General features: G+C 33.9%; 1 protein-coding gene across 6 annotated transcripts in view; it reads left to right on the plus strand.

Moving 5' to 3' along the window:
- The window catches only part of PCDH17 (protocadherin 17), a 93,018-nt gene that overhangs the window by 17,220 nt on the left and 60,521 nt on the right, over nucleotides 1–15,277 (plus strand). For 5 of the 6 annotated variants that reach the window (XM_054074596.1, XM_054074625.1, XM_054074605.1 and 2 more), the window contains exons 3-4: nucleotides 12,093–12,151; nucleotides 12,298–12,470. In XM_054074596.1, the coding sequence (XP_053930571.1) occupies nucleotides 12,093–12,151; nucleotides 12,298–12,470 (232 nt within the window). The remainder of the gene's footprint in view (nucleotides 1–12,092; nucleotides 12,152–12,297; nucleotides 12,471–15,277) is intronic. The other variant, XM_054074616.1, reaches the window with a different exon arrangement.

Here is a 15,277-nt window from a genome sequence, read left to right on the forward strand (position 1 = left end):
TACACATAATCCTAGGAGTAAGATCCTAATTTTATTTTTATGGAAAGTGAATAAGTTTGATCTTGATCTTAGCGTATTTCAGAAAGGCATTTTGTGTTAATAATAATAATTATTAATAAAATAATAATTTTATGCCTGAGAAGACTTAAGAAAAACCAACCCAGAAACACCAGTTTACACTTTCGTAGGAATTTACAGTAAGGTTAATAAAGCTGTATGTGAACTGAAGACCATATAGTAGTCCCTTAGTACAGTATGGTTTTTGTCTTATTCCCAATGGCACAATGGTGGGTTGATTTAGAATGAAGCACACTTAGAAGTGAGTTAAAATGACCCTGAAGTTATGTAAATTAATAACTTTACATGCAAATAATCCCATTCATCTCCTAATGAGCTCTTCTACTTGAAACAAAGTTTTGAGAGCATATGTGTAAAAGGACTGCACTCAAACGCTCCACTCTTGAAGATCTCTTTCTGCAGCTGAAAACCTAACTTCATGTTGAATTCCAGTGAAGTTGGAAGTTGGTGTGGCTTCATGTGGGCTCATGATACACCTGCAGGGAGCAGCATTAGTCTGTGTTACACTTTACCTGGTTTGAATATTCAGGAAGAGGATATGAACAATCTTAACAAGTTATTTTTTCCCCTTTGCATGAGTTTCTGTTTGGAATTTCTTGTTTTGTACCACTCCTATTTTCATTTCTTTTCCCATTTTGAAAGAAATCTCCCTCCGTACACTCTTTTGCTGAATGTTGACTTTGGGATTTTTGTGATGTGGTCATTATTTAAAGGTTACGTTAACTGTTCATGACTAACTAACTAACTAACTAAAAATATATTTGCATTCTCCAGCCTCAGTTGCATGCATTCTCTTGAAAAAAGTGCTCACATGCTGGGTGAGCATCTTGCTAATTAGATACAGAAGCAAATCCATAATTGAATCTCTGTGTTTTAACTAGCCCTTCAGTCAAATATTAGCATTCATGTTCAGTCACTCTGTCCCTAGTGAAACTTGCAGCAGTGTCCTAGATGTTGTCAAACCAACACTGGTTTGGAACAGGAAGAAGACTTTTCCTAATCCTGGAATCTTTGCAGAGAACTAATATTTTTTGGATCCTCTCTATTTTAACGGTAAAATCTTGTCAGTCTTAATACAACAAGCCATAATTAGAGGGGATTTTTTTTCCCCCAGATTGTTAAGGATTTACAGGTCAAAATAAGCCTTAAATACCTAATAATGAGTTTACTTGTGGCAATCCCTACATAAGTGAGTATTGTACTTTAGATGAGACAATCGTACCAAGAAAGATGACTAATCTTTTTGCTTGTTCTGAATCAACAGTCTCATATGAAGACATAACAGTAGGTTAGGACTGTAGTGACAGAGCTTTGAATGGTTGTACAAACCCCTGTGGCCAAAAGGCTTTATTTTTTCTGTCCAAGCTTACTTGATCACTACTACACTATTCATCATATATTTGATCTAACTTTTCATGCCATGAGGCACCTCATCACAGTTACACGTCTGTTATGGCTTTAAAATATTTTTAGGGACAGACCCTCTTGCTACATTTATGCAAACCTAAATTATTTATCTTATGTCACAAATAATATATCAACTTATCACCACTTTACAGCTGAAAATCTTCCTGCACAGGCACGTGCGGCTGTAAAGTTTGATGATCTACTATTCCATCATAAATTCAGCCATTATTTTTGCAGCATATTTAGTGATATATATTTTTCTAGTGCTAAGAGGAAATAATTATGCCAGTGTATTTGTGTGAAAGTAAGTCTTTGTATCCTGTTACAAAATGTTTATAGAATACCTTGTTGGGAATTTTTAATGAAACACTGAAATGAATCATAGGATCTAAATAAGAACATAAGCAGAAAGTAATAATGTAAGTTTTAATATCTGTGATTTTCTTCCTAATTCCTAAGGAAATTAAGGGAGTCATTGCTTTTCTGGTGAAGAATTCTAAGAAGAAAAAAAGGATAAGGTTGCAGCTTTAAAAGAAAAGGGATGATCTAGATTCACTTTTGTTCTTCTGACTGTCACCTAGGAAAAAAGCTTCAGTGTTCCTCTTTATTTGTATTTTCTGCGCAGGCAGTGTGGCTTCAGAAGTCCTGCTTTATCTTTGTGGCTAATTTTTTTCCCTTTGTAGGGAAGATACATAGAACTGGAGTCTTGTGCCACATACAGTGTCTGCAGCCTAGCCAATCACCTTTCCATGTCACTACTGTTGCAAATCTCTTTAAAACGTTGTCCATAGAGAAGACCATATGCTGGGATAAAGAAATATTACATTTTGGAGTTTCTTCTCATTTTCTATCACTATTGTAATCTTCTTCCTGCTCCTTTGCAGCTTTCTTCAGCATACAACATATGTATCTGTGGGAATGTAGCACACTATGTAAAGAGTCGCTTATCCCGTAATTGAAGTAAGCAGACCGATCCAAGGGCTATTGAAACCAATTTGAAAACATCCATTGATTTCAGTGGACCTCAGGTCACGGCTTGTGGGAGTTTTATTGTTGCCTTTAGTGAGAGTATGGGTTGGACAGAAGAAGGTAAACATAGTAGAGAGATGTTAGCACAAACCTAACAGATTTAAAATATCCAGTGTCTCTGCTTCCTCTCACTAAATATTATGAGTACAAAACAGTTTCTCAGTGTTAAAAGGCCATAATTTGCTCTCCTTCTCCACTACATTGCACTGCAGTGTTTATAAGCTTTTATCTGTTCAGAAAACATTTGTGTTATGTTGCTCTTAGAAACAGGAAAATAGTGGTGGTAAGAGTAGGACAAATTCTATAACACTTACTGGCTTCACTGGGAATTCCTGCTGAGTTAGAGCTTTCAGATGTGTCTCAAAATTAAAAATAAAATCCCAGGAGCTCACAAGTGCATTGTAGAATCTGTGTGCATGAAAGAAAGATAAAAAAGATTTTTTTCATACAGAAAATAAAGTTTCTAAACACAAGGAGTGTATAGTAATTTTGGAATGATAACAAATACTTTGATAATCTCCTTAAATTTGAAGTTGCTATTTTTTAAAATTTCCCTCTAATATTAATTTCTTAATTTCTACATTTCATATTTAACATGTAAATTGGAATGAAAAATCAAAAACCCCGCCAACACTATCAAAGATACACTCCCGAATGTACTTTTATTTTGAGATCATAGTATGATATTATTAGAATAAGCTGGATATTGTGATAAGTGAGGATTACATTCTAGTTGGCTAATTGTAGTTGAGCCTTTTATGCAGTAAACATAATATCTTTTAGGAATACTAAGGTAGACTCAACATGGTGGGAGCCATAGATAAAAGGTGCATTAAAGCGTTTCAAATTTAATCATTAGGTTTCATTGCACCCATCTGCTACCAGAAAATATAATTGGCAACTTGATTCATTGACCTTTAACTGTCATTTTAGACCATGCTTTTTTTTTAGATCCATATTTTCAAGTTAGAGCTAGAGAGTTAATTTGTTAAGAGAATACCCACTACATTTTAATGCAATTATCTTTTTTCTTCTTTTTAAGCCAAAGATTTTTTTAATATAATCGTGTTTAATGGTCTGTTGTATATTCTGCTAATCCAGTCAAAGTAGTTATTTGATACTGAAAGCTGTAAAAAGCAACGAATGTTCAACTTCGTTAAGGTTTCTATTAAATAGAAGGCTTGCTGAACTTCTACTGTTTTTTATGCACGAACTACTGCCTCTTATTAGTTATTTCCAGGGGTTTATCCTATACTGGAATTATACTTTTCAGCTTCATTTCCACCAAGATTACACAGCATAGTGCAAGGGCTAAATAAGCTTTGAAATTGTGGGGTTCTTTGTACATTATTCCTAAAATATGTTTTAGCTTCTTCCTTTTGTTTAATGAAGCAGGTATTATCTTGCGCAGGTGGGGTAGAGTGCATACTTCTCTTAACAGGTCTATATGTGTGGCACACAAATAGACTGTCTTATAAAATAACAGTGTTACTTAGAGCAACCAGGAAACATAACGTGATAAATTAGGATGATCTAATGTTTTCTCAGCAATGGTAAACAATTATGCTGTGCTGTCACCTGAAGTTTATATAACGGAAAAAAGTGATTACACGTGTTTCTTTACACAACAGGATACAATTCCTGAAATATTTATATAATATAGAGACAGATATATGTAACCTAACCTTATAATCCCATTTCACAGCTTTCCCAAATACTGGGGAGCTCGATAAATAGGAAGCCAATTTTATTGGCAGTATAACTCCATTAATAGGATTTGGATTTTTCTTATTGACAAGCCAGTACTGTTAATATGAACCAGTATATTAAGTTGACAGGAAAACTGGAGTAATAGAATGTATCTGCAGCCTAATTGACAGGGAAGCTCTTTCAAAAGATTCTTAATGTGGTTTTTATTGACAGAGCAGCTCCAGTAAGTACGTATCATTGGTGAAGAGTGTAAATATATTGGATGCATCTGTACTAGGAGATCCAGGTGAAGTAGTTATTATTCTGTTTTCAAATACTTCCATCTTTCCTTTGATATAAGTCATATCAAGCTCTCTTGTGAGATCTGCACAGATGCCTCTTAAGGCATCAGTCTAGCTGCACTGCTCACAGACATTTGACAAGTTGTGAATTATTTTAAATGCGTTCATAATTTTTAAATGAGTAGAAACAATACAGAGCAATGCAATAATGTGTCATGAATTTAATTATGTTTATTTATTGATACTGTGATAGCAGAAACAGAGCCATTGTACTTTCAGCTCAAGCTCTTTATGCGGTGTGATGTTTGTCACCTCTTCCTATGTTCTGATCTCACACATTCTCCAAAATGTAGTTAATCTTGAAGAGCTCATATTACAAGTACTCATTCCTAGTCCCATTTGACAGCTTTCCACATGCTTTTCCCAGACCATGCTAATTTCATTAGGAGCTTACATTTCATGTTTCTCCAGTGCAAAATACAATGAGACTCAGCAACATGAAACCATTGTGAAACAAACAGCAATTTGAGTTTGGTCCGGAAACATCTTCGCAGTTCACTTTTCAGTAGAAGGAAGTTTCAGGTTGGACTTCCACGCTTTTTCCTGGTCCCACCTTTCTTAAAGGGAGCAGACTGATATGTCCTGTATCTGCTTTGACAGAGGAGTTGAAGGCTTTTTTTTAAACTGACTTCCCTGTTGACAGGCAAACTTGTTCTGAAAAGATTCAGTCTTTTACTTCGTATAAAAAAAATCTGACCAGGATCTGATCTCAACCCATCTTTTGAGTGTCTTTCAAGTCTGTTTTTTTTGTTTTACTAGTGTCAATTCAAAATATGTTTCTCTTTAGCAAACTTTTTAGCTTCTTCAGCCTTTAGGCTTGGTGCAACCATCAATGATGTAAGAGGAAGCTTGACTAGGCCTTGCGACTTATAAAGGAAAGGAGTAGTCTCTGTCTCCAGAATTTCACTTTTCGGAAGTCACTCGGCATTTGACTGAATAGTTCAGGACCTCTTTCTCTCACCATTTTGTTTTTCTCGTTCGAAAGAAAGAGAAAACACAAGCCATAAACACTCTTCCATAAAGAGTGCAGCAGCCTAGTGAACGACATTGCTTTGTGCATCTGATTGTTTTTCCTGCCCTATGTTTTTAATGTGTTTTTGAAGAATGTTGCATATGTCAGAAATTCACATAAACACACCGTAGATCTTTTAACAGCAACATACACGTTCTGCAGCAAGTGTGAAATTTCCCAAGTATGTACTTGTGATATAAATTATGTCTCTAAAATGTTTTCAAAAGAATAAGAGTGGAGAGCACATATTAGGACTTCTGTTAAAACAGTATATTTAGTTTTGTCCTTCAGAAAGTTAGAATAACTTATTAGAAGTTTATGACTACCCTTTTGTTTTGTTTTGTTTTTTTAAATAAGTCTCACTGGCAGTCTTACAAGGAGTCTTTGTGAAAAATTGTGCTATGTTGAACCCAAACTTTTCCTAACAAAATGAGTAAGATTGTCTGTTCTTTCAAAACTAGATTTGCAGAATACAATTCTTTTGTCTTCAAAAGTGATTGCCATTGTATGAGATCTTTGTTTCATAGGGGAAGGGTGAATACTTGGAATTAAGCTTTTCAGGAAAAGACACAGAAGATGCTTGAGTTAGATATTAAGTGGCAGTCTGATAAAGGGGATAGATGTTTTATTTCATTTTTGCATTTAATGTTTAATTAAAAAGAAGTTAGAGTCAGCAAAGACATTCTTCTTTATTGTAGTAGTTCTAGGTATGAACACCACATAAAATGGAGTTGCATTGAATAATTTCTGAAAATGTGATACATGTTCTTGTAATTATGAGACAAAAAATTATGAATATTCTAGTAGTCTATTATTAATAAATCTGATTAATGTTTAAGTCTTTTTTTTTTTTTTACATTTTAAAATACATTTTTCCTAATATGACAGTTATTTCTGGGCATAATTTGTCAAGAATACCCAAGTATTGCATTTCTCCCTTACTCTGCCTGTTTCTCACTTTCTCAGTCGTTTTCTTTATAGCAATGTTGCTATTATTATTATTTTTTTTTATGAGAGAGGCCTGTCAAATTGAAAACTTTTTCTTTTATTTTTCTCTAATTTGATCCAAACAGTATGGCATATTCCAAAGATTGCTGGTAATCTTCAGAATTGTGGTGTAACAAAGATTTTGATTATAAAGGGGAAAAAATAGATAGGAACATCTAAATCTTAATACACAGCCTTCTTTTTATGGGAATTCCTGAAATTAGAATCCTCGTAAAATCCTCTACCATTGTCTTACTGAGCAACAGCAGAATCTGAAATCTGACTGATTTATATGGGGCTGTAATTTTAATTCTCACTTTTTAAATAAAAATATAAATGTGTGCAGAGCCACAGTGGAACTACTTTTTAGTTATAAAAACATCAAACATTTCACCAGAAATAAAGACTTAAAGCTTGTGAACAGGCATTTATTAAAAAAACCAACCAATCTCCCCCCACAATAATTCACTGTGTAATGCTTCACTCAGGCTCGTTCAAAATGTTTCCAGCGATGAAGCTTTCACTTTTTTTTTTTTAATGAGATTTTTTCAGGTTAATGGATCATATGAGGAATTTGCTTCCGATACTCTGTTTTTGGCCATATTTTTTCATTTTCCGTTCTCTAAATGAAACTTCTGGAAATCATAGGCATTCTACAATTAATTAGTATAACCTTAAGAGTTGACTTTCAAATTTCTGAATGGTTTTATTTTGAATTTATGAAATTCAGTAATCCAAATTCACTGTATGAGAGCAATACTTAGCAACAATTTTAGTTTATGTAGGTCCTTGTGTGGTCTTACTACGCAAGCCCTAACATGTATAATAGAATGGATGGGTTTATAGGCAGTTGATGATAACACTCAAAGGGTATTCTACATGTGATCCATGCAAAGAGTGGCCAGTAAAAGATTCTTCAAGTCACATTATTAGACTACAGTAATCATATTTTCAGATCTGAAAATCCATATCAATAAAAGTGTATTTTTTCACAATTAAATTTGCTTATTCTTTACTTGCCTTCTCTTCAACTCCCTGAAGATAAAGGTAATATAATCAAAGTCTTAAGATATTTTTTGAAAGGTAGTAACCCTCAGTTTTGGTTTTTGGTTTTATTTTGTTAGTCTTTCAAAGGTTCATATGCATTCTAACCTCTTTCAAAATGGCGTTTTTTGAGTTTCATCATTCTGAGAAAGCTGTATTAACTGTGTATACAAAAATCCTCGGGAATTTTTCTGCAGCATGTAAGTAATGGCAGTGTTCCTAAAATTTCAGATTTACGCTTGAGTCGCTTATTAGGACAGAGAGTGGGAAGAAAGTGTTTTTAAGGAATCATTGTAGGAACCGTGAAAAAGTATATCTGTTAAATAGTTTACCAGCATACTTGCATTGGAAATGAACTGGTTCCACTAGTCTGTGAAAATAAATCATAAAACCAGTATTTCTTCTCTAGTGGAGCTATGGTCAGTTAGACTGACATCATAGAATTTTCAGTTCTCTGGTATCTAATCAAGGTAATGGACACTTCTGCTTTTGCTTTAATTTTAGAGTCCATTTGCCCTAATATGTTTCCTCATTGGTGAAGAACTTGTGTCTTAGTAGTTGGTGGCCTAATTGATACTCCAGCTCTCAACCTTGAATCACAGAGACAGAAAACAATTCTTTACTATTTAACTCTTTTGACTGTTAGAGATGAATGTTTGGAGGAGGGGCTTTCTTGGGGCAGGATGAGAGTGGAATTTGTTCTATTCTGTTCTTCGGGAGGTTAATGGTGCCGGCATTTGAGTAATTTTTGGTTATTTATCAGGAGATTGTAATTCCATGTAATTCACTTTTGATACAATGCATCTTACTTAGCTTTAGTTGTTACACTGAACATCTTGCTGCTCATCTAGATTTCCCTGTAGTTACTGGTGAAATTAATTTCCGGGAGCAGTATGTACCTGAAGCTGGATGCTCCAGATGGGATGAATTATCTTGTACGTCTGTAATGCTTATACAGGGATCATAACTGATTGGCTTAGAGTAGATGACTAGCTTTTAGATGATTATCTGCAAGTGAACTGAAACATACCTTAAAACTGAAGGCAAACAGAGAGCCATGCTAGTTCTGTTTTCCTAGAAAGAGCTGGACACTCAGAGAGGAAAAAAAAGAGTTTATTTACTGTTGATAGATTTTAAAACCAGTGCTCATTTCTTAGAGCTACAGTTATGCAGTGTAAAAAGGTATGATTAATGCATGAGCTGAAATGTGTAATATCACTTCCATAGATGCTAAAGTGTAAAAATTTTAAGTATATGACCTCTCACTTCAACTGGGATTAAAAAAAAACACAAACTACAAAAAAAGTCTTAAAGGGAATTAGTCATTCATTTCTCTCTGTAATCTGTTGTGAAGCGGATGCATACTTTTCTGAGATTCCTCTAAACTGCCCAATCCTAAAATTAGCTGTTTATTTTCCCAGTTTTTGTATAGATACAATCATACATGAAGCAACTATCTCTTCGCTGCCTGTATCTCAGACTGCTCTGTTACAGTTCAACATAAGTATCATACTTTCGTAGTTCATAGGAGATGGTCTAATGCTTTTAGAGCATAAGGCAAATGATTCAATTCTGAGCTTTGTGGCTGTATATGGTTATCAAGGATTTACATTTATTCTTTTGCAGCAAGGAACTTACTGTAACATGGCACCCTATTCTTTGTATTGCTGCAAAATAGAGTATGAAAGAAATTGATCAAATTATTATTGAGTTAAAGATTATTAATGATTATCTTAAATACAGAATTCCTTATAAGCAGCTCCCATTTTAAGGATGGAAGCTAGGATATGACCATAACTTCTATTTAAAAATCTTGTCTAGTTCAGGGTGTATGAAATGCTTTTTATTCCTACGAAAAATAAGGAACAAAAAGTATGACCAGTTCTTACTGTCGTCCAGCTTATAGATACATTTTTAGCACCACCTTTAAGCAGGTGCTATAATTAATTCCAGGGCAAAAGTCTGACTTTTCTAATGGCAGAGAACTGATGAAAAGGCAGTTTACAGGAAACATTTTGCCTGACAATGACATGAAAAATGGTAATATTGATTATAGTAGCATCTGGGCTTAGGAGGAGGCAGATTTCTTATATAAGTGAAAACATAAGGTCAGTTTTCCTGGGCATCTATAGTTGAGGTATTATACCTAGAAAATAGACATGAATACTGCAGTTGTAAGATTTATTTGAGCGGAGAAGTACTGGGCTCTGTGAGTGTCATAACGATGATACGAGTGTATATATGAGGTAGATTTGCTGCGCACAAGAGACATACCATCTTATAATTCGTGTCAAGAAAAGAATAATCGGAAGAATCAATGCTGCTTCCAAAATATTATATGCTACATTTAAGAGATTACATATAAGAATGCCAAATATTTATCTTTTCACTTCCATTTCTTGCTTCTTCTTTTTGCTTGTTTGTTTGTTTGTTTGTTTTCAATGTTTGGTTTTATAACGTGAAACATATTAAGACAGGCTTTTATTCTAATTGCATATATTAAAACCAGGATCTTGTCTGGTTTTAAGCCCACAAACACTAAACTGGCCTCCTGTTGAAGTCAGGAGATTTTAAAAAGTTTGGTTACCTGTAGATGAAATAATCAGCTTCTGAAACACTGGCTTTGAAAACAAGGGACACGACTCTGTGTTTGACATCCCAGATCTTCAGAATTCTCCTATTGTAGTGCAGCATGTTGTTTTCATTTCTTAGGCAGTATTTAAGAATTTTTATAAGCCCATCTTTTAATAACGCTGCTGAAGAACAAGTCTCGAGTTGGATATAAACACCCAGATTTCCAAATTATGTGCAATTTTGATACGATAAAAAATTATACAGAACTATAAGTATAGGTGACTTATGCTGTGTTTTGAAAACAGCTGAGTAAAAACTGATTTTGTTGTACAGTTTTTCATAAAAGAAAATTCCCTGTTAAGACATCAAATTATTTTTGTAATGACATGTAGAATGTTTCTAATTTAAGCTCCACAGCTTAAATTAGAAATAACTTCAGAACATGAATACAATGTGTGTTAGAACCCTAATTTTTGAACCAAAGGAATTAACTAGAAACAAGAAGAAAGTACAGTGTAAATTCCCTTCATACATGCTGTGAACAAGATAATTATCTTCTGTCCTTTCCTTAAATCACACAATCTACCCATGGTATATAAGCATGTTTATTTCACATATACCTTGTGCATGGCAGGTGGCTACCTGTTTCCTGCTGCAAACAGCAGTGACTGTTAAATTTCAGATATAACTTCATGAATACTTTCCAAGTTTCAATATTCCAACCGTATGAGAAGTAAAAAATATTTCTAATTACCACATACCTATAAAAACTAAATAAAGCTGAAAAAAATAGAGTGGAGAGTGGCAGAGAAAAATCAAATATCTAAGAGATCATTCACTTGTGTAAACATTTGTTGTGCAACATTAAACCTTACCTCGGGTCTTCTGCTCCATTAATTGAGCGTTTCTTGTGTCACCGATACTGATATGTTAGATGCTGTTGCAAAACTCATATCTGCTGCAAAGCATAGTGTTGTGACATGAAATGATGCAGAAAACAGTAGAAGCTCTGTCTCTAGGTCAGCTGCAAGAAGAAGTGACGTGTGTGAATATACAGTATATGGAGTTTTGTGAAAGATGCAGTCTCTCTTTCTCCCAAAGAACTTCAGCTGATGAAACAAGGGGAATTCAGTTCCCTTTGGCAGGACTCCATGTTGGTCTGGATGCTGTAAATACTTCTGCTTCTACAGTTACTTAGCTCATGCTGCTAAAAATATACTCATGGCAGACTTAATGAAAGCATCTTCTTTTAAAAACTACTTGTCTACAACAATCATTTAATATTCTTGCTTGCATGTATGGTTCTCATTATTTTGACATAGCTATTAATACTGATGAAAATTAAAGAGAGAAAAATCCAAATATTTTCATACTTACACTTTTCCAGCAGCATTTAAGAACCCCCACAGCTAAGAGCTGTAAATTTTCTTGATTTTGCTGTTTATTTTTTTCAATTTAAAAGTAAAAGAGCAACATATGAATTATATTACAACAGTAAGGGCTTCTGAATCCCAGTAGATGATGTAATTATGATTAAAAATTACTATTATTTAATAATTCACTTTTGTACTATGCAAAAGTAATTTTTTCTCTCATTTTCAATAACCATCAGTCTTAATATCTAACTAATGAAAAAAATAAATAGTGTCGTCTGTCAGGTTACTAACAGAGAATGTCACTTATTGGAGCCTCATTGTTTACTTTAGCAGGTAATTTATGGACTGGAATCATTTAATTGTTCTGAGCACATAATTATATGCCAGCATTTTCCAATTTAATTAAAATGTACAAATCTGAAGATTAAGGGAATTTTTGAATTATTAATCATTTCTCCTCTAGGAAATCTTGTTGCTCTGCAGGAGATTTGTCCAGTGTACAACTATACGTATTTTTTTCCTTCTCTTTCACAGACAGACAATTTTCCCGCAGAGCCCAATTACATGGGCAGCAGGCAGCAGTTTGTTCAAAGGTAAGGCCTATTAAATAACTTTCTCAGCTTCCCCATTTGCATTCTTGTCAAAATTGCTTTGCCAGAGAGTACAATTCAACTTAGAACAAGTAAATACAACACTCTCTCTTTTTTCTTTTTTCTTTTTTTTCAAATATGTATTTCAGTAGCTCCACGTTCAAGGATCCAGAAAGAGCCAGCTTGAGGGACAGCGGGCATGGGGACAGTGATCAGGCTGACAGTGACCAAGACACTAACAAAGGCTCCTGCTGTGACATGTCTGTTAGGGAGGCACTCAAGATGAAAACTACTTCAACTAAAAGCCAGCCAATTGAACAAGGTGAGTGAAGCCTCCAATGCTTACACAAGTGTAACGTTTAAGCCATCATTACAAACCTATTAGTACTGCAGTTGTGGTTTATCAAGGTGGAATAGCCCACTGATAATACTATCAGAGAAAACAGTAAATCTTGTAGCTAGCCAGAGCAAAGAACGCTCAGTATCTTTCAGAACGAACATGAAATGAACCCACAAGTATCCAAAGCACATTAAAGAAAAGAAGAAAAAAAAAATAGTACTTTTATAAAATGATTAGAATATATTTTATCTCCACAGGCATTGCCTGTGGTATGTTATATACATTCCTTCTGCCAAAGTGTAATTTGGAAATTCAAACTAGACGTGACTGCAACTGATAAAAGAACACCAGTCATTTACATTCCTCACATAGTTTGGAGAAAAGGAAAAGAAAAGAGGCTGGGGATGTCAGACAGCAGTAAAAATGGATCAGAAGATATTTTCATTTCATGGATGTATTTTCCTATTTGTAATGTTGGTTTCACAATTAATACTAGTGTGAGAAATGTCAAATAATAATATAATTTGATATTCAGTGTAATTGCATTCACATCCTTTGAAGGTACCAAAGATGAGTGTCTGTGAAACAGCTAAAATTACTTATATTAGTACAATGGCAGTGTTTTCTGCAAGCATTCATCTTGACAAATAAGCATGTTTATTTCCACAAGCTCTGTGTCCAATTTGTTTTTTTCCAGATGTGTTTTATATAATCATGAGGTCTTTTATTTCATCTTTTATTTTTTAAAGCATTAGATAGATGAATACTCCAGCATTGTGTGTGTTTGTGTTTAGCTTCTAGGCTGTAAACAATAAGGAAGCGCACCTCTGAATTAGTTTTAAATATTTTGTATGTTTGCTATTTTAGTTTGTTGTAGTGAGGATGATTCAGTATTAAAGGCCATTGAAAGATTATTAAATAAGTCAGTCTTAATGAGAAGTTGCATTTATAATCAAGCAGAAATATATTACAAGAATTTTATTAATTGTTGATTAATTGGAAATAGATTTTTTGCCTCTTAGCCTTGTCTGATCTCTAGTACAGTCATCAGAAAATACATGTTCACTTCATTTTTCTGATTATGTTCAGACTGCAATGTAATTTTTGCTGTGTAGAATATTTAGAATGCTGCAGTATAATTTATTTGTATGTATTGGAAGATTGACCTCATATATGACCTTATTTTCCAAGTAATAAATGCCAGAAAGATTATTTTTTCCTGACCTTTTGCCACAGCAACTCTCTGCTTATAATTGGACATTGATCTTTATAAAGATGCAGTACTGGACTTCTTTTTTTCAAGAAGCTGTTTGAATGTGTGTTTGATTTGCTCAGTTTTCTTTAAGAAAAGGACGAAGTCTCTGGATTTGTATCTATGTCACATATAGCCATGAAAGATTTTTTTTTAAAAGTTAAGGTTTCATTATTTACTACTTAAATTAAAATGTCTGGGTTTTTTTATAGAAAAGGTCTATACAGCAAGAGTTCATAGTGTTACCTTTTCTTCAGCAGTATCAAGTCCAATACTCCCAATACTGGTCAAAATATAAAAACTCTAGTAAGCAGATTAGCTCAACTATTCCTATTGCTTATTTTTGTTAGAATGCAAGGAGTTATACAGAGTTTTGCATTTGTCATTATATTTAGATGGGGGGCCCTGTTACTCAAGAAACAACATATTCCAGGGGCTCATGTAAATTCTTCACATTCTTATTAAACATGTATTGAACTGTGAATGTTAAGTATTGTCAGTCACTGAAGTGCAGCAGCAGGTGTTTATGTGAATTTTCTTACTGAGAGAAAATAACAATGAGGATAGAGAGGCAAACTACTTTTTTTTTTTTTTTCCCTTTTTTCTTCTTTTTTTTCCCCCTCCAAATATAATTACAAATGGTAAGAATGTACATTTGTTTACCTGCACAAACTTTTCCACCTCAAGTGTAATGTAATAAAATCACTGACATATTATGAAAACTGAACCTGTAGTGAGTACCTTCTGGGGTTACAGATCATTGCAGTAACAAATGTGGTGCAATGTGGTGTTCCCAATGAAAGCAATGATTATTTGTTATTGAGCTCAGTCTTGCTAGGGCTTTTAGCCTGAAGTAGCTTTTATCTTTTGAAAGAAAATAAATAAAATTTCTTTCTCTTGTCATAAGCCAGGTTGAAAGAGGGTGAGAAATATGATATATATGATTAGAGTAGAAAAAGGATTGCATTTTCTTTAGAGAAAAAAATTCTGGGAAAAGAAGAGGGACAGCTTGCTAGAAACAATTGTCTAAGGCAGTGCCTGAATCAACATCAAAAGTTGTGGTTCTGCCATTATTCTGGACTGTGCTCAGGGGTGAAAATACATTAGTCTGTAGCTAAGTTTCACACTTGATTATTGTTGCTTAAAGATTTAAAATAGTTTAACTTCTGCTGTTACAATAGTACTAATTATTGAATCTTTTGACATTTTTGAAAAATGAACACAACTGTGAATTCAGGATCTTTAGGAATGCTAATTTAAAAATTAGTTAAGTTTGAGTTTGACATTCTCTGAATGTAATTCCAAACACTATTGTCACAGGTCCAATTCTACCCATGGCAGTAATAAGAATGCTAGCAGTTACCAATGGTTTCACTACAGTTTTGAACAAATCTCACCTAGAACAACTGAAAATGAAATGTTTATACTGATACAAAGATTGTGTCAATAGCACAACAGCAATTGTGCTTCTGTCAGTAACAGAGAAGTAGGAAATATAAAAAAATAATTTTTGTAGGCAACACATCTTCCGATTTCA

Source organism: Cuculus canorus, chromosome 1, assembly GCF_017976375.1.
Source record: "Cuculus canorus isolate bCucCan1 chromosome 1, bCucCan1.pri, whole genome shotgun sequence".
Taxonomy (NCBI): domain Eukaryota; kingdom Metazoa; phylum Chordata; class Aves; order Cuculiformes; family Cuculidae; genus Cuculus; species Cuculus canorus.